This window comes from Vanessa atalanta, chromosome 28 (assembly GCF_905147765.1).
Source record: "Vanessa atalanta chromosome 28, ilVanAtal1.2, whole genome shotgun sequence".
Classification (NCBI taxonomy): domain Eukaryota; kingdom Metazoa; phylum Arthropoda; class Insecta; order Lepidoptera; family Nymphalidae; genus Vanessa; species Vanessa atalanta.
The window spans coordinates 5,534,913-5,562,682 of NC_061898.1; the positions used below are offsets into that span (position 1 = coordinate 5,534,913).

General features: G+C 36.2%; 1 protein-coding gene across 2 annotated transcripts in view; it reads left to right on the forward strand.

Annotated features, from left to right (window-relative positions):
- The window catches only part of LOC125074687 (protein slit), a 146,838-nt gene that overhangs the window by 73,354 nt on the left and 45,714 nt on the right, over positions 1-27,770 (forward strand). Inside the window, exons 3-5 of one of the 2 annotated variants that reach the window (XM_047686071.1) lie at positions 15,878-15,949; positions 16,612-16,683; positions 16,856-16,927. In XM_047686071.1, coding sequence (XP_047542027.1) covers positions 15,878-15,949; positions 16,612-16,683; positions 16,856-16,927 — 216 coding nt within the window. The remainder of the gene's footprint in view (positions 1-15,877; positions 15,950-16,611; positions 16,684-16,855; positions 16,928-27,770) is intronic. The other variant, XM_047686072.1, reaches the window with a different exon arrangement.

A 27,770-nucleotide genomic window follows, 5' to 3' on the forward strand; every position in this document is an offset into this window, starting at 1 on the left:
CGTTTTTTTAACTTGAAATTCAAACTTACTCAAATATAACCAAATTATGGGGTTTCATAGCGAACGAGTAACAGACGGACAGGCAGTTACTTTCGCATTTAGAATTAGTATAGACTAACGCTCCTGGTGTGACTCTAGTAAAATAAGTGTCTACCAAAAGCGTCTATATGGAAGCCCAGATTTAAAAATCTTAAGGCCCTCGAGGAACAAAAATAGGGCCTATTTTATTTACCAATAAATTTAAGGGTATTTTATTTTGGTTGATTATTTCAATAACAAACACAGTTATATAATAAAATAATAATAAATAATTGTGCTCAAGTTCTTAACGAGGCACGGGACACATATGTTTATAATATAGGGAGGCGGACGAGGAAATGGGCCATCTGATGATAAGTGGTCACCACCGCCCATAGACAATGGCGCTGTGAGAAATATTAAACATTCCTTAGATCGCCAATGTGCCACCAACCTTGGGAATTAAGAAAATGTCTCTTGTGCCTGTAGTTACACTGGCTCATTCACCCTTCAAACCTGTTTGGCGGTAGAAAATCCGATGAGAGGGTTGTACCTACCCAGATGGGCTAGCATAAAGCCCTACCACCAAACTCTCTGACATTTTCCACCATATTAAACTACACACTTCTTTGAGGAACACGTTTTAGGTTTCCACCAAACCCCTCCAAAGCGGTTTAGTGAAAAAAATTAACGGAAACATGCAGGTTTCCTCACGATTTCCTGTGAGATAAGTATCGACCGAAATTCGGTCAGGAGGTCGCACATTGTCATAGTTACGAATTGATATTATGATTGTGATACAATAAAGAGTCACTAGACCGGAAATATATGACATATACATTAAACTAGCTGTGCGTTCCGACTTCGTACGCTTATTATTCATACAAAATTACGCATTTCAAATGTATGTCTTTTTTTGTGTTTGATTCTAAGATTTCTGTATTTGTATTTGATATACAATAAAGTTTGTTAACAATTAAAGATGAAATCATCTTGAAATCGGGAAATGTTAATCCGAAATTCTCAGTAAATGTACTTTGCAATTGTGGTAACTATGTTATGATTGTTAAGTCAGTCGGACATATAGTATCGAAGATCTCTTATTGGGCAGTATTTTAGTTAGATATATGCCTAAGTAGTATAATACAAAGTCGCTTCCCGTCTGTACGCTTGGATCTTTTAAACTACTCAACGGATTTTGATGCGGTTTCCATCGATAAACGGAGCGGAGGAAGGTTTACGTGTATAATACATATATATGCATATTAAAGTAGAGAAATGCCGAGAATTACAACTTTCCTAACCAAATAACACAAGTATTTTTCTTTTTATTCGTTCTTGAATCAAAATGCATATTTATTTTACACATGTGAAGTCGGGAACGGTAGGTAGTATATTATTATTTAAATTCCAAATACAAACAAAAATTAATCTTATTGTGTGATACTTATACACATAGTCCCCGTGGACTTGAATTAAACCGAAAGTCGAGTTTAAGTCATAAACTTTTACAATTTTATAGCGTGCTCGTCGGTAAAGGAGAACAGCCACCAACCCGCTTTGGAGTACCGTGGTGGACTCTCAGTCAGTGTTAATTTTTAGACTAGTATAAATATATTATTGTTGACGCTGTTTGGTTAAATAAATAAATAAATTCAATACACTAATCTTAAACCACATTTATTGTATTGTAGCTAGGCGGACGGTAAAAGGGCTTACTGGGGGTAAGTGGTCACCGTCCGCCCATAGACAATGGCGCTGTAAGAAATATTAACCATTCCTTACATTGCCAATGCGCCGCCAACCTTGGCAACTAAGTTATGACCCTTGTATGTACTTCTCGTTACACTGACTCAATCACCTTTCAAAACGAACCACATCAATACTAAGTACTTTTATTTGGCAGTAGAATATCATATAAGTGGGTTATGTACTCATAACGAGGCTTGGACAAAGCTACAATATAATATCACCCCTGATAACCAATTAGAGCCGAGATGGCCCAGTGGTTAGAACGCTGCACGCGTTCTTAACCGATGATTTCGGGTTCAAACCCAGGCAGACACCACTGAATTTTCATGTGCTTAATTTGTGTTTATCATCTTGTGCTCGGCGGTGAAGGAAAACATCGTGAGGAAACCTGCATGTGTCTAATTTCAACGAAATTCTGCCACATGTGTATTCCGCCAACCCGCATTGGAGCAGCGTGGTGGAATGCTCCAAAACCTTCTCCTCAAAGGGAGAGGAGGCCTTTAGCCCAGCAGTGGGAAAATTTACAGGCTGCTAATAATGCTAATGATAACCAATATTAAAAAAAATAAAGACCAATAACAGTCTAATGTGCTTAAACACACTTAATGCGACAAATTCAAGGATAAATACAGCAGAAAAATTGAAAATTTAAAGCACCTTACAACAATTATACGCTTCATAGACTGTACCCCTGAGAAATGCGCCCTACGTGTACATTAATATTAATTGAACTTAGGGTACCGCGGGACGAACGTAAAACCTAATTTTGAGGAAAGAATATAAAATTCTCGAATCAAAGGAGACTGTCCACTACAACATCCCATAAACGTTTTCTTATAAAAATTGCTCTTATTCTTTCACGCAAAACTACTGAATTTATTTTAATGAAACTTTACGATAATATAGATCATACTTCAGAGTAACACATAGGGTATAATTTCAAATATATTGTGTTAGTAATACCTGACAAACAAACCCTAAAATAGCTATGCCAGGGGCGAAATCTAGTTCACAATAAAATTTTATTGAATAGGATAACAATATAAATCCCTTATCAATGGTTAATCTAATCAACCTGTAATCAATGGTTATTTATAAATAATAGTATCTTACATACGTGTATACCCGACCGCGGTCACTGTAAGACTGATTAATTATTATACTCGTTATTAAATGGAAGTTTACAATATAGAATAATGTACAAAATGCCCATTGGCTAGAACTGGTGGACTGGTTATTGTATGTTCAAAACCGGTCAAGCATCATTGAATTTCCAGGTGTTGGATAGCAATTCATCTCTTGGTCTGCGGTGCAGGTCTAATTTTAGTGAAATTCTGCCACTTGCGTATCAATACACATCCGAGTTGCGTGCTCCAAACCTTGTTAAAGGTAGATAAAGCCTTAGCCCAGTAGTGGTACATTTACTTAACATAGTACTTAATGATGGGGGGCGTTGACGATGCTTGGGATTCTTACTACTATACTTCTCACAATGTCAAAGGGCAATTTGCCAGCCTGCCTACCGGTTTGGAATAAAAGAGAGGCTTGCAAATCGATATTAATAACCTCAAATGCACTCATATGCTCTAATTGATATTAAAATTCATCACTCTACTTCCCTTATACCAATTTGATTTAGGATCAGCGCAGCATGTCTTCTTCCATACTTCTCTGACTGACGTCATCTACACGTAACATTATTTCCAGCCATATCGACTTTCACACAATCCACCCCTCGTGTCTTTGGTTCTCCTTATCCATCCATCCAGGAAGGGGTTCCTCCTTATCCATCCACGTCCATACTCAAGACCTTCCTCACAACATGGTCCTCATTCCGCCGCATAACATACAATGACAGCCGGTTTCCACGTTGCTTCTCGGTTACCGGTGCCGCTTCCAAACTTCCTTAATGTGCATTAGAAATTAAAAAATAAATAAAAGTTTGATATTAGAATTGATTTATTACACGACAAATTAGCTGATCTCCAATTTCCATCTCGTCTGCGAAGTTTAGTCATTACTTTCAATTTAATTCAATTATGTACGGAACCCGGGCTACTTCTGGCCGGATTCCAGCTCGACTCATTTACGATCGTTATAAGGTGCTTCGTTGGAATTTATTGGTAGGGGAGAATGCACGAAGACATTATTAATATTGTATTATTGTATATATATAACGCTTTGTCCGTTTGTGTTGATAGAATTTATTAAACCACGCAAAAATAATTCTCTAGCTTTCGACCGCGTTTTGGTCCGATTTTTTATCGACAATTCTTAGACAGCAAATTCCGGTCCTAACTAGACTTCTACTGGAATCAGCTGGGTGACCAATTCCTTATTAACTTAGAGTAGATGTTGTTATCATGTGTTTTTTTTTATGACGTCGGTAATCGTTATATTATACGCTTATGTTTTAATAGCAGACGCACAAAAAGGTTCCTGATAGAGCATTGTAATATATTTAGACGGACGATGGTAAGTGGTCACCACCGCCCATAGACAATGGCCCTGTAAGAAATATTAATATTTCTATCATAAAATTCCGCAGACATTTTTAATTTTAAACTTTGCCGTTTCATAGATACAAGTCTATTGTAAAAAATACATCGGTAAAGAAGGCATATTATTCGATACAAGATTATATTGATGATAAAAAAGCGTGGAGTTAATGCTTATTGACTTCCAGGCAGGAGACATAACATACATATATAATTGTATTTAACTAAAATTACTGTATTCTTAGATGTTGAAAAAGAGTAACGACTGAGTTCCTTGTCGGTTTTTCTCGGTAGAATCTACATTCCGAACCGGTGGTAGCTTTACTTTAAATAGTTTGTTAAATGACGATTCAAAAGTGCTCGTAAAAGCCTACTTGAATAAATTATATTTTGATTTGATCGAGGCTACAGCTACACTGGCTCACTCACAATTCAAACCGACACAAAGCAATACTACCGCTCGAATATTTAAAGTAAAGTAAATTCAAATTTGAATGATATAATCGAGGCGAAATCTAGAGAAAAATAAATGGCAATCGTTGTTAAATTAATTCGGATGCTCCGCATTGCGAACTGGCGAAGCGCCAATCGGCTACAGGCGGAATTGAGTTTAGATTTGGATTGAATTAAATTGCCTGTGCCTGTGTTCTGGGCACTTTGTTAATGCTAATTTTGCACTTCAGTTGTGTTAACATCACTATCTATAATAATTATATTATATTCTAGGCCTCCTCACCCTTTGAGGAGAAGGTTTGGACCATATACAAACACGCTGCTCCAATGCGGGACGGTCGATTCACATGTGGCAGAATTTCGTCGAAATTAGATACATACTTTCCTCACGATCTTTTCCTTCACCGAGCACGAGATGAATTATAAACACAAATTAAGCACATGAAAATTCAGTGGTGCCTGCCTGGGTTTGAACCCGAAATCATCGGTTAGATGCACGCGTTCTAACCACTGGGCCATCTCGGCTCACATAGGTACAATAGCTACCTCTATCTTTATACTGAAACAGCAATACGATTACTGTTTTGTAGAAGTTTAATAATACCCAGCGATTATTAATAAGTTTATCATTAACTTTAGTTCGGTCTCAGCTCTGAACTTCTATTACATCTACAACCGTTTCTAAACCTCCTTACCCTCTCAACCTCGAGAATATTTAAACTATTTCTGTAACCGAAACTCTGCTGTGATTAATTTCAGTCTGCTAAAGTACAGTTATGAATAAAAGTGCTACGTTAAAACCAAAACCTTACTTACTTTACTTGGTGGTAGGGCTTTGTGCAAGCGCGTCTGGGTAGGTACCACCCACTCATCAGATATTCTACCGCCAAATAACAGTACTCTGTATTGTTGTGTTCCGGCTAGAAGGGTGAGTGAGCCAGTGTAATCACAGGCACAAGGGACATAACATCTTAGTTCCCGAGGTTGGTGGCGCATAGGTGATGTAAGGAATGGTTAATATTTCTTACAGCGCCTTTGTCTATGAGCGGTGGTGACCACTTACCATCAGGTGGCCCATATGCTCGTCCGCCAACCAATGCCATAAAAAAAAAACCTAACAAAATCCAATGATAGCCTTAAAATGTATCTTATATAATCTAATTTGTTCTGACTGACTATCGACGACCAGAACACTGTTTCGTCTAAAATGCTGATTCCGCTAAGAAAATATATATGAGATTTTTAACTTTAGGGGGATAGGACGGGTTAATAATTTAACTGGGAGCATGACGTCATCCGGCAACTCGGGTGTCGGGGCCGGAGGATTGAGGAGTGATGGCGCTATGTGGCCCATGTTGACTGGACGTCCACAATAAGCCCAGTATTATTTGGAATAATAATATTACCTGGAAGAATCCGAGGGATGCAGGTTCACTAAGTTGAGGCGAACTAGGCCAGAGGGGAAACCCAGCAGCCAAAAGTCCCCGTATCGGGCAGTAATGGACCGGTTACCAAATTTAAGTCACAAGTTAGAGAGGCAACTTGTAGTTGTATATGAAATTCTAATCCTGAAATCATGAGTGCTGTCTGGAAATAATAACATTACATTACATTAACAGCCTTTAAATTTCCCACTGCTGGGCTAAGGCCTCCTCTCCCTTTGAGGAGAAGGTTTGGAGCATATTCTACCACGCTGCTCCAATGCAGGTTGGTAGAATACACATGTGGCAGAATTTCGTTGAAATTAGACACATGCATGCCTCACGATGTTTTCCTACACCGCCAAGCACGAGATGAATTATATACAAATTATTATATAACATTGGGCACATCAAACTAAACCGTAATCTATGAGGAGCAGACTCTTTAGTTTGCTGCTCAAACGTCCATTATACTATAAAGTTTAGAAGATATACGACGACTTATGAACGTACATACAAGCTTGAAGAAATCAAAAGCGCTATTTTTCCTTAGCCGTAGACAAAAGTGTATTATTGTAATTTTAAATATTATTTCTCTAAATCGCTTTAGCATGTAACTGTACCCAAGATTCCGCGGTTCCCAAAGTGTAATGAGCGTCTTACCCCCGCTAGTAATTACACGAGATAACACTTTGAGATACAGTGTCTGCGAGAAACTGTAAAGAAAACTTCAAGTTGTCTGTGTATTGTATATTGAAACTGTAATTAGTTCTGTACGTTATATTTTTGTCGGAGAACGGGTGACAAAATAAATAGCAAAACTAATTTATAAGTAAACAATGTGTATTTAAAATAATAAATTATAGTTATTCTTAAACACTAATTACAATGAATTCGATATAATGTATAGAATAATTGAGTTTAATTACAGAATAAGTACAAAGATGGATTAATCACCAAAAATCAGTTCGGAGCACCGATAGTGCCGTGTTCAACACTGAACCATTTCTGATCTGTTGACATCTGTCGAGCCTTTTTATAGCAACTTGTCCGTTTGAGTCAATAGCACAATCGTATTATAAGATCGGAGCTTGATTAAAAATTATTATCTCCCACGTGTATACTATGGACGAGCAAAATGGGCCACATGACGTTAAGTAGTCACCACCGCCCATGGACAATGGCGCTGTAAGAAATATTTACTATTCCTTAGAAGGCCAATGCGCCAACTACAGGCACAAGGGACATAAACAACTAGCTCAGTCGATCCTAAGGATGCTCCACAACACTAATGTTTTACTAATAAAACTATTAGGTGCCACTGGTAACCATATTAATTCAAAAAATTCCAAAATGCTATATGCAAACAATTAGCGAATCTTGCCATCGCGATTTAGAATTATCTACAATTTGACATAACGCCATCTAGTATTTATAAGTTGAAATATATATGTACATTAATTACGTATACATACATCGCATTTTAGTTCCCAAGGTTGGTGGCGAACTGGCAAAGTAAGTGGTGGTTACCTACCTACCTAATGGGTAGGAAATAAAATAAAATAAAAGAATATTAAGAACAAAATTAATGAATTAAATCGGATTTGCGTAAAAAATACGTTTTGAACGTCGACGGAACTGTTACCGAAACTTTGGAAGTAAAATTCAAGTGGATATAAGTAGTTAAGTTAAGAGCCGAGATGGCCCAGTGGTTAGAACGCGTGCATCTTAACCGATGACTTCGGGTTCAAACCCAGGCAAGCAGCACTGAATTTTCATGTGCTTAATTTGTGTTTATAATTTATCTCGTGCTCGGCGGTGAAGGACAAAAAACATCGTGAGGAAACCTGCATGTGTCTAATTTCAACGAAATTCTGCCACATGTGTATTCCGCCAACCCGCATTGGAGCAGCGTGGTGGAATATGCTTCAAAACCTTCTCCTCTAAGGGAGAGGAGGCCTTTAGCCCGGCAGTGGGAAAATTTAGTGGCTGCTAATGCTAATAAGTAGTTAAGTGTAACAGTGTCGTATTATAAATAAAGATATATCAATCATAAACCCTCAGTAGTGCACAATATAGCTGAGTTATTAGCGAATCGCATGATATACGTAAATCTGAGGTTTGTTATAATCTTGTCTCAATATACAAGTATATATTTCGATGGTTTGGTAAAGATCGATCACTCATTTCTGTCGTGACATAGGTCAAAGAACTGGGAGGGAGGTAAAGGGGTGGGGAAAGTGCGTACAATGTCACCCTTCATCAGTGTTGCCATATGTTCGGTAATTAACTAATATCATCCATATTTTCATACAATCTAAACGGATTACAATTATTTCCAATAAGATATAAGTAGATAATTTACAAGATTATATTCAATGTAAAATGGTACGCTTTGTATATGACAAATCTGACGCCTAACAGCAATACCAGTTTAAAGGGTGAGCGCGCCCCAATATATCTATACATATAATAAAATTGGAGTGTCTGTTTGTGATATTAAAATAACCCATTTTTACTAAATGCATATGTATGTATACACGGTACATATACCAAAATAACATTTTTTACAATTTTTGTCTGTTTGTCTGTCTGTCTGTTTGTTCCGGCTAATCGCTGGAGGTTGAACCGATTTCGACGGGACTTTCACTGGCAGATAGAGGATATAATAAGGAGTAACTTAGGCTACTTTTATTTTAGAACTATATATAGAATAAAAATAAAATCACACTACAATATCCAAATAACTTAAATTCAAACAACGTGCACGAAGTCGCGGGCACAGCTAGTTAAATAACACTCTAAAAAATATACATAGGGCCCATAAAAAATTTCGCCCTGTATTTTTTAACCCTAGAGGTAGTTTGACTTCAAATTGAAATAGAACCAAACTGGTAGAAAACCTATTGGTAAATTCCAAATCGGTTCATAAATTACAGAGTTCTGAGGCAACAATTGAGAACCTCCCCCTTTTGTGTCGGTTAACAAATTAAGAACAGGAAAATTCAACGATGTTCTCCCAGATTTGAGCCTTCAATTGACGTTTAAGACCTTCGTATCCTATCAGCTGGGCCATCGCAGTTCCCACAAGTCGTAGCTGATTGTGATAAAACTAATTCGTGAGTAAAAAAAATCTTATACGATTACTATACACTAGCTTCCACCCGTGCCTTCGCTCGTGTAGAGGCTTAAGATAGACCGTGTTTTTTCATCAATTAATATTTTTTTCTGCGATAAAAATCTTATCATCAATGTTTTTTTTTTTATATTGGCAACACTCTTTATTGGTATTCAATTATGAGTCTGTAATTAAGGGGCCGGCTCGTTCACCTTAAGCCTTGTTCACGATTAGACACGATGAAAATTAAAAATTAAATCTGTACCCATAAATTACGAGACGTTATTTTTCACTGAAATGGTCACCACTGTCTATTGACGTTGATTCTGTACATTAACATTAGCAGCCTGTAAATTAACCACTGCTGGGCTAAGGCCACCTCTCCCTTTTAGGAGAAGGTTTGGAGCATATTCCACCACGCTGCTCCAATGCGGCTTGGTGGAATACACATGTGGCAGAATTTCGTTGAAATTATACATATTCATGTTTCCTCACGATTTTTTCCTTCACCGCCGAGCACGAGATGAATTATAAACACAAATTAAGCACATGAAAATTCAGTGGTGCCTGCCTGGGTTTGAATCTGAAATCATCGGTTAAGATGCACGCGTTCTAACCACTGGGCCATCTCGGCTCAATTTTTGATTCTGTACGGTAATGTTTATATATCTGCCTGATTATCACCAAATAATAATTCCACGCTTTTTTATCAGCCCCTAGCCCCGGATTATTGTGGGTTATCCCTAAGAGATAGAAATATACCGCTGACATTTTTGTAGGTCTTTTTAAGGTCTACAATACTGTAATACGTCATTCTGATCTATTTCGTAAGGTTCAGCCAGCGTGTGCAATGTAAGCGCAAAAAAAAGGTTTTAATTTACGACATCACATTAGAAACCTCCAAAATTATTAATTTTTCTCTTCTATAATACGCTTGTATTATACATATAGACCATCCTCTTGAATCAAACTATCTATTAAAAAAAAAACGCATCAAAATCCGTTGTGTACTTTTAAAGATCTAAGCATGTATATTTTTTAAATCGCACGTCGAAATATAATGACGCATTTTTAATGTTTGAAGTTATTTGCTAAAACTCCAGCGGTATTAATCAGATTTAAAATAATTTCGCAATATAATCTTTATATAGCTACGCTTTACCATTGAACATTTATCCTAACGATATTTGATTTATTTGTACAAGACGCTTAATCCGAACTATGAATGCAGGCGCACGAAATCAAAATGGCTGACATAATGAGGAACAAAAAACTATTGTAATCCAATGGCGGAGAGATTAAACGAATCTTAGATTATATATCATGAGATTTGCTAATAACTCAGCTATATTGTGCACTACTGAGAGTTTATGATTAATGTATCTTTATTTTGACAGTCCGATGACAGTCTCGCCAACGTTCAAAACGCGATTTTTTTGAAAAACCGTAGTTAATACCATAGATTACTCAAGCTCTCGACCAATGATATCGCGACAATTTGCTGTCAAATTTTGTTCATTACTGTACAACAGTAGTAATGTAATCTATGATATTCACCATGGATTTGCGAGAAAATGGCGTCTTGAACGTCGACGAAACTGTTATCAGAACTTTGGAAGTAAAATTAAAGTGGATATAAGTAGTTAAGTGCAATAGTGTCGTATTATAAATAAAGATATATTAATCATAAACTCTTAGTAGTGCAGAATATAGCCGAGTTATTAGCGAATCGCATTAAAAATACGTAAATCTAAGGTTTGTTTATCTTTATTCCTACTTCCATTGGAATAGGCTATATAGAAATTTTATTTAAAACCAAGATATATACAAAAAAATGTATATTAAATAATTAGTCCAGAAATATATTATATTCGTATTAAGGACTGGTTATTAAAGATAATTTGTATAAATTATATACGATTGAACAATTATTAGTGCCAGCTGTTCCGGATCTTAAATAGTGATGTGTATTCTATCGATATTTCCTAAAACAAGATGGCTGTCGTTTTTTTTCGAACGTGTAAAGTTATATTTGTTTTATCTATCTTAGATATTCTGATCTGGTGTCCATCAGGGTGCACACATTGAGGTCACCCCTTTGCCTCCAAAACTCAGAACGCAATATTTAATTAATTTCTTAGTTTTTTTATTATATATGTAGGCGGACGACCAAATAGGCCACCTGAAGTTAAGTAATCACCACCGCCCATAGTAAGAAATATTAACCATTCCTTAAATCGCCAATGCGCCACCAACCTTGGGAACTAAGATGTTATGTCCTTTGTGCCTATGATTACACTGGCTCACTCACCCTTCAAGCCGAAACACAACACTGGGTTCTGCTGTTTGGCGTAGAATATCAGATGATTGGGTGGTACCTACCCAGACGGGCTAGCACAAAGCCCTCCTAAAAAGTAGTTATTGGGGGTCAGTTTAAACACAGGCAAAGGGAATCTTAGATCCCATGGATGGTAACTCATGACTCATGAGTCTTAATGAGTCGTAAGGAAGTTATTAATTACTTAATACCGTGTTTATGTCACATTGTCAAAAGGTGGTGACCACTCCCCCTCGGACAGTCTATTTGCCCGCAACAAATAAAAAAAAATACTAAATATAAAATGAACGAAAAGCAAAGCAATTAATAGTTGCTGTTTTTTTTTAATTTATTCAATTACAAGTATCAAAAGTCAAATGTCAAAAATCTTTGTTCAATGTACAAGTGTTACACTTGTTTATTGATTGTCAAAAATCTACCACCGGTTCGGAAACAAACATCTCGGACCTGAAAAGAACCGGCGAAAGAAACTCAGATTTTTTTTTGTTAAATGTCACAATTTACAATAATTAATTTCATGCTATAATAATAAATATATTTTCGTTATTTGAAACAATCAAATTAATATAAATAAAATGTATATTTATACATTAATCATTATTTATTATACGTTTCAAATATATTAAATGCGAATATAAAACATTAATAATCGATCTAACGTCATTATTGTCTACAATTATTGAATAAAATTTACATCACTATAAAACTTATGTAAACATCGATATCACTTTCAATTTAATTGCCCAATTCGCTACCGAGAAACCAAACCCGAGACCTTGTTATATTTACTATCCCAGATGTTCATTAATATATATGTATATAAAACTTGCGCAACGATATTAATTTTCCATAACTGTTAACTGTCGATATGTGTCACATCACTAGTGCACTCGAATTCGATTATTGACCTAATTATAACTACATTGACACGGATGTAGGGTGACCATAATATAATTTATATAACTAACTATAGAAAGGAGATCTTTTTTCTGATTTTCCAATTTCAAAGGTACATCAAAGATTATGTTTAAGCCAGTTAAAAGGTCTGTTAGAAGTTCGCAACGAATACGTTCACGGTAGCCTGGGAGTGTCATCGCAGACAAGCTCCAGGAAAACACGCTGTTTTGGGCACATCAGAAGAAGACCTCCCGAGTACATAATTTATTGACCAATCTAACGTAACAGGATCCAGACCGAAGAGCGACCTAAAACAAAATGGACAAATGTGGTCAAAAAAGATCTTAGTTCCGTCAAATGGAACGACGTGGAAGTGAAAGACTGGGAAGGCAGACCCCACCATACATACATTAGCAGCCTGTAAATTTCCCAAAGCTAAGGCCTCCTCTCCCTTTGAGGAGAAGGTTTGGAGCATATTCCACCACGCTTTTCCAATGCGGGTTGGTGGAATACACATGTGGCAGAATTTCGTTGAAATTAGACACATGCTTGCCTCGCGATGTCTTCCTTCACCGCCGAACACGAGATAAATTACAAACACAAATTAAGCACATGAAAATTCAGTGGTGCTTGCCTGGGTTTGAATCCGAAATCATCGGTTAAGATGCACGCGTTCTAACCACTGGGCCATCTCGGCTCCCACCATCAGATAAAAATAATAAATGCACAGGAGAGAGAGAATAAGTCTGTCAGAATCTTCTTGAACAATACTAGTTGTTGTCCCCGGCATTGCTCACATTTTAGGGGTTGAGAAATATCAACTATTCCTTATATCGCCAAAGTCCTCCTCAGCCTTGGGTCCTGAGATGTTACGTCCCTTGTGCCTGTAGTTACACATCCACACACCATTCAAACCGGAACACATCCACACTGAGTACTGCTGTTTGGCGGTAGAATATCTGATGTGTGGGTGGTACCCAGACGCGCTGGTACAAAGCCCTACCACCAAGTAAACATATGCCTCTTATATGAGTTGATTTTCAAGGAAATCTCATTCCGTAATCCAGATGCGTTTCACGACAGTAATATAACTTCAGTACGTGTGTATTTTAGCAACTTATTTAAAATGTATGTGTGTCTTTATAAACCTTTTGAGTTACCAGCTATACTCAAGACGGCATGCTCGGTGCATGTATAAATAAATCTCACGGAATATGCACGAGATTAATCCATTAAGGAGAAACTAGTGGGTATCCCGCGATAGTTCGCGTTTATTGAAAATATTTTTTAGGAATTTCGAAACCTATTTTTTTTAATTTAATTTCATTGTAAACTGCGAGTCACTCGTCTTCATTCGGCGCCGAAATTATGAAACTTTATTTTAGTTAAGTTAGAATTTGAATTTGTCGCCATTTTTTTTTTCTTATTCTCTAACTGACTAGGAACTTTTTTCCGCTCTCTAAAATTAATTCTTTGTTAAATCGTAACAATTTCATGAATTGCAATCAAGAATCCTGTTTATTTTTCTGCACATACGGCTGGAGCTCTTCAAAATGAGACCATGACCGATCTTTTACGTGCAGCTATCGCCCCATAAACACTGAGACGAAAATCGGCTTACGCTATTAATATACAAGATAGTATTAAAACATCGCAATCGTTTTCGCCAAACTTACTTTTCATATTTAAAAATGATTTTTTTGGCATAGTAAAACATATATATCTAGAATTTAACAGTTATTTTAAACTTGGCCTATTAAAGAATTAAATCTCATATAAAAAAAAAATCAATACAAGATTATATTAAAGAAAAAAAAGCGCGGACTATTTGTTGACTTCGAGACAGGATATAGTAAATAAATAATTGTACTTCACTGACATACTATATCAAAATGGTGGTAGCTTTGTGCAAGCCCAAACCCCAGTCTGTTCACTCATCAGATATTCTACCGCCACACAGCAACAGTACCAGAAGGTTAGTGGTACATTGGTTATGTAAAAAAGTATTAAAAACCTCTTACCATCAGGTGGCCCGCTTTACCGTTTCCCTCACACGTTATATATATACACGAGCGACCCGCCCCGGCTTCGCACGGATGCAATACTGGTACTAAATATACTACAGAATGTCTTTACATACAACGTTCACAGCTTTTTGACATAAGACAATACGAACCGCTATGTCCCTCCATTTTAAATCTGTAATATCTTCGATATGGCAGATTTAAAATCTACATTAAAAGTACAATGTATTTTATTTAATTGGATAAGGATTAATACAGTATTGCTTAAAATCGCTTCGTAAATAAATTACTATCGTTGTTACTCGTCAATAGTAAAGGATAAAAAATGGTTATTGTAAAAGATTGTATCCATAAGAGATAGACATATACCATCGTGTTTTGTAGGCCTTTTTAAGGTGTACAATACTGTGGTACATTATTTTGATCTATCTCGTAGGGTTAAGCTAGCGTTTGCAATGTAAGCGCAAAATAATGTGTTTATTCACGGCATCACACTAGAAACCTCTAAAGTTATCAGTGTTTCTCTACTATATTGAGCATGTGTTATACATATAAATCTTCCTCTGGAATCAATGTATCTATTAAAAAAAACCGCATCAAAATCCGTTGTGTAATTCTAAAGATCTAAGCATACACAGGGACAGACAGCGGTAAGCGTCTTTGTTTTATACTATGTAGTGATATATATGTTTTAGAAGCTCACTGTATCTAACTCACTCTTCCCCGACGGAGGTAATTCACTTACCGGAGTGATCGGCTGTTAAATTGAGAGCACTCCGGTTCTAAATATTCATAGAGCTAGTTAAGGAACTTTCTAAAACTTGTTGCACAATATTTTTTAAAGTCAAAATCAATCGATGGCACTTAGAAATTAATGACGAAAATTTTAGATGGCTCAATTGAATTCCTTCGACAGTTCCCGGAAGGTACGATCTTAGTGAAAATAAATTTAATTAATGGACAACATTTGACATCATCACATGCATTACTCTGATCTCAATGTAAGTAGCTAAAGCACTTGTGTTATGGAAAATCAGATGTAACGACGGTACCACAAACACCCAGACCCAAGACAGCATAGAAAACTAATGAACTTTTTCTACATCGACTCGGCTGAAAATCGAACCCTGGACCTCGGAATTGCGTGTCCATGAAAATCGGTGTACATACTACTCGACCACGGAGGTCGTCAAAACTGTGAAGGCCATCTTGTATTTACACTAGGGGTTCTAGGGCTCGTGCCAGGTGGCAAATTATCAGCGTTGAAAAATGAGAACGATAAGGATTACGTCGCATTTAAGAAGATTAAGGTTGAAATTGTCAACAAAACATTACTAACGACCTGTAACTTGTTTCAGAGACCTGCAAGGCAATAACATCAGCATAATTTTCCAGAGTGACTTCCAGAACTTGAAAGAATTGAAGATTCTGTAAGTACATTTAATCATATTAAAGATCTATTTTAGTGTTTTTTGTTACGTATGCTAGTCTTTAACGTATTCCAAACGCAAGGAGAAAAGCCAAATAAACAAATTCGACCTTGAATTGAAGCGATATCATTGGTCATCAATTATCATCAATCGACGATGTTCATTATGTCTTTGAACAGTGGAGGTAAAATTACATTAATAGCCTGTAAATTTCCCACTGCTGGGCTAAGGCCTCCCCATTGAGAAGGTTTGAAGCTAATTCCACCACGCTGCCCTAATGCGGGTTGATGGAATACACATGTGGCAGAATTTCGTTGAAATTAAACACAAACAGGCTTCCTCACGATGTTTTCCTTCACGAGCACGAGATGAATTATAAACACAAATTAAGCACATGAAAATTCAGTGGTGCTTGCCTGGGCTTGAACCCGAAATCACCGGTTAAGATGCACGAGAGAGGCCATCTCGGCTCCTATAGGTAAAATTAATTTGGATATAATTAGTGTTGTTTTATAAATGAAGATATATTATTTGGGAACTGTCTGTATTGTAGTGAATAAGGTTTGTTTATCTTTACTTTTTCAATAGAAATAGTTATCACTAACTAACAAAAAACAACAGACGGCTATTAAATCCATTGTTAACATATATTTTTGTTTCAGACAATTATCAGAAAACCAAATACACACGATCGAACGAGACGCATTCTTGGAGCTGAACGCACTCGAGCGCCTGTGAGTACAATTTTATTAAATAAATCAAAGAACGTCCTTACAAAGTTGTGCCGTCCTCTAATACATTCGCAACAGAATAAAAACCGACCAATCGTGGACGACGAAACGCGTAGTTTCGTACGGGGTGACCTTGTAGTTTTGTCATTTGTTTTTTTTTGTATTTAAATTTCAGGAAACTGAGCAATAACCGACTCGGCCACATGCCTGATGGCCTTTTTGTGAGATTGAGGCATCTACAGCGTTTGTGAGTAGTTGGTTTGGGCTAACCCAGCCAATGGTGTGGTGCCCGCATACTCACCCCCCCCCCCCCTGAAAAATGCTGATGATTGACGTTTTACTAAGGTTTTTTTTCGTATGTAATATGTTTTTGTTATTTAAGTATATTAACGAAAAACCTTTTTAAAATAACGACTCGGCATTTCATTGAGTTCACAAATCAAATCAGAACTTATATTTAAATTATATTCTATATAAATATATTTACGTAACATATACTAAAATATATATTTTTTAAATAATAATAGTCATATTTATATGTATTATTTTAATTATATTGGCATTCAATAATAAATTAACACACAATACTTCGGAGTAAATATCTACACAGATACACAATAAATGCATGTATTGTGTATCTGTGTGTGTGTTGTACAACGCTGCATCAGGCGGTGCAATATTGTGCATCGACTAACATCGTACATAACCGACCACAGCTATGTATATAATAAATATATATCTATATATATATAAAAGCGAAATATCACTCAATGATTAATCACCAAATCTCAGAAACAATAAAACCTACAAACTTCAAAATTTGTTAGATAGGTTCCGTATAGGGTGTAGACATCCGCTAAACGGGGGTTTGAAGTTTGCGTTTTTAATCAATTTAAATTTTATAAATTTCGGGTAAAGCCGCATGTTCAGATATTATATTACAAAGTTGTTCTTAATGAGAACCACAACAGCTTTTTTTCGAAGAATTTTGAGAAAATTGATTTTCAATAATCTTTGAAGCAGGGCCGGACCGGCCCTGGGCCTTTAGGGGGCCCTGGGCTTAATACTACTTAGGGGCCCAACTAAGACATATCTGAACGTAGACTTGTATTAAATTAATTGAATGGGTTTGATTAATTGCAGGACTCGCAGCGCTGCAAACCATACGATCTGTTTAATTTAATAAAGTTATGGATTCTTTCGCATTATCGTCTATTTTTGACATTGACTCGGGGCCCCTTGAATCCACGGGGCCCTGGGCTGAAGCCCAAAAAGCCATACGGTAGATCCAACCCTGCTTTGAATAATTAAACATAATACAGACTTTGTATAATATAATAATCTGTATGATTCCTTTGAAATCATGGTCGTAAATGACTAAATTATTCGCTGTCCTGCTCGCACTGCTTGCAAAAAGCGTCAATGACACGTATTTTGAGATAGAAATAAAATTGCAAATATCACCAAAATACTCATGACAATCGACTTTTTAAAGTACACGAATACGAATTGTTACGAGTTTACGAATGTGTCCTAGCGATGCACAATATCTAAAATACTACACTTAATATGTACGCTTAATAATTATTATTATTAATTAAATAAATTAAAATTAAAAATTAAAATAGTTACTGTTGAACGACCGCGTGGAATGGCGGCGAGAATGCTAGCAGCATTTCCCCGTCGAATCGCACTTCCGATCCTCTGGGCGAACGAACCAGCCCTCCTGTCACCAGTGGAGGCAATGCGACTTGTTATACCTTTAAAGAAGTTACACTACTCCTGGGTCCAAATGTTTAAATTGCAAATCGCATCATTTAAAAATAAAAAATGAATCTGTTCGCTTATATAGTAACTTAAATGTTACATTAAATAAAAAAATAAGTATATCTTTAATAAAAAACGAATAGTGTGAAAATTATTTATTATCTGTTTGTATTATTTTTTATATATATATTTATTTAAAAAAAAAAGTTCCGATTTGATGGGTGATCCATACCTGTAGGTATCCGGCGCTTTGATCTCGTAACCATACCCCCTTAATCACCATTCGTACAATCAGATTGACTGATCGAAGATGAACACGAGAATCGATTTCAACAGAAGTATTTAATCGATTTTCGATTTCCTATTTATGCGTTTCGAATCGTTTTCAAAGTGTTGCAATCAATAAATATAAATACACAGGGATATCATTTGAATTTTTATTTTTTTGTCATAAATAAAAAGATTATTTTAAAGTTTTATAGCACTTTTTTTTGTAATTTCAATTATATTTTTAAATACTTTACATTACGTGACGTTACAAGCGTTCGTTACGAGTGTTGTAGTCACTTGAGTGTATGTTTACGAGTGTTTATGTTTTCTTTTTTTAATTTATTTATTTCTTAGTAATAATACAGTATTGTTAGCAATTTTGTTTGTTCTCACCAAGCTATTAGGCTAAGTTTATGTTCTATTAAAGAACAATAAACAGCGCGAAACATTTATTTTATTCCAAGGCATTATAAATTGCGACTTATGCCACTCTATCGATACTGACTACAGTGAAAAAGTCAAAGAGTCAAATGTGATTCGATGTTTAAATCTGACAATTCAAATGTTCATTTTCGATCGTTGATTGAGGAATCGTTATTAAGGCTCAGCTTCGCAGACCTCTCGTTACCCTTGCTTAGCGGGTTTATATTCTTCATCAATAGACCCACATAAAGATATCTCTTACCCTTAATGGTTAAAACTCTATCGTTTTGTGAACGACAAAAAAAAAATTTAATAAGACTTTTACAATTAATTTAGGTCTAGTGAGCCGTACACCAGTCCACTAGGCCTAAATGAAAATAAAACCATCATCACCTTTTTAAACTAATAATTGATTAGAAAATCGTTCACAAATCGAAATATAATCGTAAATACATAATTTCTTCTAACCGTCATCCTCTAGCTAGGTTGCTCACCTTCAGGGCTTTCTATGGTGTAAGGTTGTACATACCCTCTACCTGGGGTACCATAGCTTTATGTGTATTGTAAATAAACTAGGTATAAGCTAGATATAATTTTTAGTTTTAATAATGCTAAGATTCTACACTACAACCATTCGATTACTACAGTCTTCGCAGGCTTAGTGTACCGTTTGGGTACACTTACTTTCACCGAAATTTCAATTCATGTGATGTATTTATAATGCAATTTTCTTAACTATAAAGACTAAGATTAAAGATTACAACTGTCATTTATTTTTAGGCCTAGTGTACTGTCTGGTTACTTGCCTACACTCTTTCTGTTACCGAGTTCTACCATACCTACAACTTAACTTAAAGATATAAAACAAAAATGTTAAAAAAAATACCTTTGACAATAATCATATAATGAAAAAAAAAATTATAATGGTATTTTTAACGAACTACACATCTATAAATAACGACATATTGCCATTATCATTATATTTTGGATCCATCTGTGGCTGCCGAGCGATCGTGGGTAGGCGGTAGGAATTAAAACCACGTGTTTGAAGGTTTACACTATAACAGTGATACAATAAGCACTTTCTATAATATAATTGACGCTCCACCAGGCACGTCTTGCTTACGACAAATGCCAATGCATCACACAAAAGAGCCTGAAGTCGCGTCAGAGTGAAGAAATGTCAAACCGCACTATATCCAATGTTACTGTCAAAAATGTCATTATTGCTTTTTTTCGTTTGTGGACACTCTCACAGTGGCACCGTCATATATATACCTATAATAAAAAGCTTTTATTAGCTAGATCTGTAAGTATATGAAAGATAATTTTAAGTGACTTCCAGAAGTATGACGACCTCCATGGTCGAGTAGTGTGTACACCGGTTTTCATGGGTACGCCACTCCGAGGTCCTGGGTTCGATTCCCGGCCGAGTCGATGTAGAAAAAGTTCATTAGTTTTCTACGTTGTCTTGGGTCTGGGTGTTTGTGGTACCGTCGTTACTTCTGATTTCCATAACACAAGTGCTTTAGCTACTTACATTGGGATCAGAGTAATGTATGTGATGTTGTCCAATATTTATTATTATAGAAGTGAGACGAGGTGGCCCAGTGGTTAGAACGCGTGCATGTCAACCGATGATTTCGGATTCAAACCCAGGCAGGCACCACTGAATATTCATGTGCTTAATTTGTGTTTATAATTCATCTCGTGTTCGGCGGTGAACGAAAACATCGTGAGGAAACCTGCATGTGTCTAATTTCAACAAAATTTTGCCAAATGTGTATTCCACCAACTCGCATTGGAGCAGCGTGGTGAAATATGCTCCAAACCTTCTCCTCAAAGGAGAGGAGGCCTTTAGCCCAGCAGTGATAAAATTTACAGGCTACCAATGCTAAAAAAAAAAATGCCAGAAGTCTTAATAATTTTCTGAGGGTCGATCATACATCAGTATCTATACTAGTATTTTAAATGCGAAAGCAACTCTGTCTATCTGTCTTCCACGGCTAAACCACTGATTCCAATTAGATGAAACTTGATATGAAGTAAACTTGAACTCCAAGGAACACAGGCTTCCTTGTAATCCTAAATACCTCACCACCAACCCCTTAAACACCATAAATCCTCGTGCAATAATTACAACAGCCTGTAAATTTCCCAATGCTGAACCAAGGCCTCCTTTAATATGAGGAGAAGGTTTGGTGCATATTCCACCACGCCGCTCCAATGCGGGTCGATTCACAAGTGGAAGCATTTCGTTGAATTAGACACATCTTATAGATGAATTATAAACAAAAATTAATGACATGAAAAGTAGGTGTTGCCTGGGTTTGAACCCGCATTCATCGTGCAAGATGCACGCGTTCAAACCTCCGGGCCATCCCGGCTCTATCATTCGTGCGACGTTGTCTAATAAAGCGTGTTCTTTAAACTGGAATATTATTTAAAACAGTTAAGATCAAAACCATGGTATGTTATTTTATTATTTAAGAACGATATCACTATATGTGGTACCACCCACTCATCATATATTTCCATTACAAATAGCGATATTTGATCCGTTTTAAGGATGAGTGAGTCAGTGTAATCACAGGCACAAGGGATATAACATCTTAGTTCCCAAGGTTGGTGGCGCATTGAATATTTAATAAATGGTAGTTATCATTACTAATGGTAGTTAAAATATGTTTTAGGAATATCGTATCCTATGACAGGTTTTGTTTCCATTTCTGAAACTGCAAGTCAGTCATCTACATTTGGCGCCAAAATTATGTATATTTATCTAAATGACATTTTTAATGTCAAATAATTTACTTTAATTTTTTTTACGTTTTTTATTTTATTTTTCTTATACGGCCGTAACACAGGTCTAACTTGATTCCGTTCTCTAAAATTAATTATTTGTTAAATCGTAACAATTTAGAAAATTGCAATCAAGAATTCTCCTTATTTTTCTGCACATCTTCGACTGGAGCTCTTCGAAATGAGATCATAACTATTTACGTGCAGCTATCGCCCCATAATCACCGAACAATACATTGGACAACATCACATACATCACTCCGATCCCAATGTAAGTAGCTAAAGCACTTGTGTTATGGAAAATCAGAAGTAACGACGGTGCAAACACCCGGACCCAAGACAACATAGGAAAATAATAAACTTTTTCTATTCGACAAAGGAGATCGGTGAATTGCTATTAATATATAAGAGTTTTTTTTTTTTTTTAAATCGAATTCCCAAGCTACGAACGCGTTCATACGCCGTGCACTGAATATCGATACAATAATTAATTACATTAGAGTCCTCCACACGAGGCATTCACAGACCGGACGGTAGTCTCATAATGCAATCAACTGGCCCACAATAGACTCAACGTGACTTTGACACTAGGGATGGGATTAGTCGATGCCGTTGTCGATATAAACGTATTTATTTCTTTGTATATATATATTTTTTTATTACAAGCTTAAATCTTATTGAAATAATACTTAGATTTATTACTTTGCCGTACGTGTTTAAGAGGTTTATGACTGGACAATTATTACATACGGACGGTTAGTGTTCTGAAGTTTTATTTATTATATAACGTCCTGCGTGTGTATATAACAATTATAATTGTAAAGAAGTACATGTACTGTAACGCTTAATTACAGAGTTTGTAGTAAAAAAAAATCTTTGCCATGGTGGTCTGTCAAACGTAGTCGAGTTCTATTTTTCTGAAACATATATATACTAGTAGTCCGCCCCGACTCCGTACGGGTAAAATACAAAGATACAGTTACCATTACTTCAACTGAAAATTTCCAAATATTCTTAATTAGTGAGAATCTGCATCGCTCAAATCAAATCAAAATATACTTTATTCAAGTAGGCTTTTACAAGCACTTTTGAATCGTTGAAATAAAACTAGTTTTTAACGGATTTAATCGCGTATATTAATTATTTTAACATCCTGACGTTTCGAGCACTTTGCAGTGTTCGTGGTCACGGGCAGACTAAGGTGACATTTGTCTGTTTCTTCATAATATTTCTTTTGTAATTCGAACAGACAAATGTCACCTTAGTCTGCCCGTGACCACGAACACTGCAAAGTGCTCGAAACGTCGGGATGTTAAAATAATTAATATACGCGATTAAATCCGTTAAAAACTAGTTTTATTTCAATGTGTAATAATCGCGAAAATCTAAGACAACATTACTTTTGAATCGTCATTTAACAAACTATATTGAAGTGAAGTGAAGCTACCACCAAAGCTTTCCCACCACCAGGAACCCTTCGTGGACGAGTCTGACTCGCAATTGCCCAATTTTTTTAAGTTTATCGCGACAGACGCGGCAGGAGGACTATGTTTTACCTACCCTACGTGAGAGTAGAATAAGGATCTACATACAAAGTCTATGTCATCTATACATATAATAAAATTGGAGTGTCTGTTTGTAATATTAAAATAACCGCGTTTTACTAAATGCATATGTAAGTATACACGGTACCTATACCTAAATAACATTATTTACAATTTTTGTCTGTCTGTCTGTCTGTTTGTTCCGGCAAATCTCTGGAACGGCTGGACCGATTTTGACCGGACTTTCACTGGCAGATAGCTGATGTAATAAGGAGTAACTTAGGCTACTTTTATTTTAGAATTATGTGTATAATAATAATATAGTCACGCTTTTTTATTAAATTCAAACGCACACGAAGTCGCGGGCACAGCTAGTAATACATATAATATTATCAAAAACAAAAGTCTTATCTTATGAAGAAAACCGTATGAAAACCGATCTATAATTTTTGAGTTCGTCGCCTTCAGACAGATAGTCTGAGTGATTTATTTTTTTTAAAAGTGTAATTATGAGAATAATCAGAATTAATTTAACGTCCTGTATAAAAGTGATTTCTTTTTAAAAGTGCGAATAAACAAAATTAAATTAACACCCTGTATAAAACCAATATCCCAAAGGACTCATACTCTAGGCCACTACTGAGTTCACGAACCGTATTAAAATCCAGAAGCACCTACTTTTATAATACGTAGTAATATTTACGTCTTTGGAAACGTTAGTTGATGTACATTTACGAATACGACGCTATTCTATAGTAAAATCGATTGAGACATTAAGGCTCTATGTATAAACAAATAACTCATACGTTGCCGACCTGGCTGGATCAAGTATTTAATTAAAGCCCCCAGATGTGCCTTAATACCGGCTTTGTGGGTAAATTGTCTCTGTTAAGCCGATCTGGACCAGTAATAAACAAAAATTTTGTACGCGCGAGAGATAAGTGTACTATATTAAAATGACTAAAAAGGAGAGTCGTTACCGCGAAATCTGGACTCTTACTTTCGAAGACACCTTGGTTCCCTTAGTCTTCACAGGTTAGGAGAAAGATAAAAGTTCGTTACACTAGCTAACCTTTAAGCGCGGCGCACTCACGATACACACGTCGCCGCGGCCCACGGAAGTACGTCACACGTCAAAATCATACCTTGGACATTTATCAACGTTTCATTGCATGAATCAATCCGTCCATCGGTTTTTGAGCTTAGTAGACAGACGCGACGACTTTAATTTATACTAGCTACCGGCAGTGCTACACAATACAGACCGTCTGTATACGACTTTTATTTTTTCTGGTTAGGAAACTTGAAATTTCTGAAACTGAAACTTGAAATTTCTCTACTATATTATGCATGTATTATACATATAAACCTTCCTCTTGCTCTGTTATAAATATTATGACTAATAAGATTCATCGTGGATTTACGAAAGCAAAGAAATACCAAAACTAAAAATATCAAACTATCGATATGAAGGACACCGAACATCTCTAACCCCAAACCTACTTAAGACACCATGTAACCATGCTGACAGTATGATATATGCCCATGTGAACGGACAGACAAATTTTATCACGATCGTTCATCTAATGTCGAAAAACCGGGTCAAATTTGAGATGTAAATGTATGAATCAATTTTTAAATATTTGATCTTTGTAGCCACGATCGCGAATGGATAGAGTAAGAGTAAGGAATGAGTACATAAGAGGAAGTATGAAAGTGGCACCGGTAACCGAGAAGCTATCTGGAAACCGGCTGTCTTGGTATGGGCATGTTATGCGGAGGAATGAGGACCATGTTGTGAGAAAGGTTTTGAGTATGGATGTGGATGGATATAGAGGTAGGGGACGACCCAAGAAACGATGGATGGATTGTGTGAAAGACGATATGGTTAGAAAGAATGTTACTTGTGAGATGACGTCTGACAGAGAAGTATGGAAGAAGAAGACATGCTGCGCCGACCCCGTAAAATTGGGATAAGGGCAGGAGGATGATGATGTAGCCACGATCTAAGTGGTTGGAATACGTAACAAAAGACGACTGGTACACCACGATTAAAATAACAAATAAATAAAATAAATAATGTTAGTGTGAATCCTAGGATCGATCGATCGATAATCACACTGTCAAGCTTAAGCTGGTAAAGCAGTTGGTACTCACAGAGTCGATAATGAGTTGAGATGATCAAAGGACCCCGGCGTTATGCACGTGATTTTTTTATCTGTAAGGGATCTGTGGAAAAAATGTATAATTAAAGGATACAAGCATTAATGCAGATAAACTATCTATCATTGTAATTGGAAGCATCAATACCGCAATGGTCGACAACACCTAGCGTTGTATAATAAATATTGGACAACATCACGTACATTACTCTGATCCCAATGTAAGTAGCTAAAGCACTTGTGTCGTGGAAAATCAGAAGTAACGACGGTACAAACACCCGGACCCAAGACAACATACAAAGACCTTGGAGTGGTACCCATGAGAACCGGTGTACACAGTACTCGACCACGGTCGTCAAAACCAAATAATATCGATATTTCTGCTAGCGTTTGTACCGAATGAAAAACTACACGAACGTCAAACTTGTCACCTCAATAGTTTAAATTAAAGCGGGCGAAACTGCGAAGCGCAGCTAGTTATAATATAATATCATATTACTACATATATTATATTTAAACCTTCTCCGAAACTCACTTCTATTTCATGTATAAGTTTTATGTATATTGGTTTAGTAGCTTACACAGTCCGGCATTACAAAAACAAGTCTCATCTATATGTGCTAATACTACAGACCCGCCCCGGCTTCGCACGGGCGCATTGCTGATACTAAATATACTACAGAATGTATCACAACGTTCACAGTTTTTCAGTCGTTAGAAAAGACAAACCACTATGTCCCTGCGTTTTAAATCTGTGATATCTTCGAAAATATTCATTTAAATTACACGCTGTAAAGGGCCATGTTGATCTATATTAAATGCACAATGTATTTAAGGTTCTTAATTGGACTAGCGATTCGCCCCGGCTTCGCACGAGTGCAATTATAAATGTGAAAGCAACTCTGTCGATCTGTCTGTGGCTCTTTCAATGCCAAACAACTGTATTTGATAAGTAATTATGTCTATCACCTAACTCATAGCCCGAGCGAAGCTATAGCAATCAACTAGTCAGTATATATAATTAAATTTTGTTTTTGATTAATTCGAATGATATTCGCTACGTCAATAATAAACTTTGAATAAAATTTACACTTTAAAAAAACAGCTCGGAATTTAACAAAAAAAAATACCTTTACTGTATTTCTAAAGTGTAGTTGCTTTTATATGGCGCTGGGTACGAACGAACTTAGCGCCATTTTATTGCGTACACTTTAGCACAATAAAAACTATAAACATTTTTATTTATTCAAAATTTATTTATTTATAATACATAACTGTACATATACAGGGCATGTTTGTCCTAATTTCATAATACAGCACGTTTTATGACAATATATTAAATCAGTTACTACGTTATAAAGGATATAGTCCAGATGGCTATCTTTGTGAGTCCACTCAGGCTGCAATAGACAAATCCACCATCGGCTGTCACGTTGAGGTTACGTAACGTGCGCGTCAGTGGCGCCTCCTTGAGCAACTTGAGTATATTAACTCATTTTAATACATACTAGTACTGTATTTAGATTGGGGCATCTTGGTAGTATGTGCAACCGATGTCCCCCTGAAGAGATCGAGTGAGCTGGTTTTTTAGTTGGTATTCCGATATGCTGGGGTGCGCGAGGCGTTTCCAGCACTGGGGAGTCCTACATACATAAACGAATCAAATCAAGATTCTTTAGTCAATATAGAATTACACTTATTGATTACTTATTGATTGTCAAATTAAACACTACCACCGGTCCGGAATAGAAACTACACTAAAAAGAACCGGCGAAAAAAACTTACCGGGTTTTTTTATATGCGTGTACTTTTTTATGGGCCTTTCCTGTGAATAGTTTAGAAATTTATAGAAAAATATATAAAAATTAATTAATATTAAGTATTTAAAGTGTGTACACTTTATTTGGCCGCGTGTGTACGTCTCGTATAGCGAGTCCTCAAAGGCGAAATTCTTCAAAGGACTTGTATAGCCTTTATTCCCGACTTCACTATTATTCAAATAAATGATTCAACACTTTACAAAGTTATCCATTGTGGAAACTTGTAGAAGGAAAATGTACTGTTTTTGTGGAACACGTCTTTTGAAAATTAAGTCGATTTTCATATTCAGTGTTCTATTTTA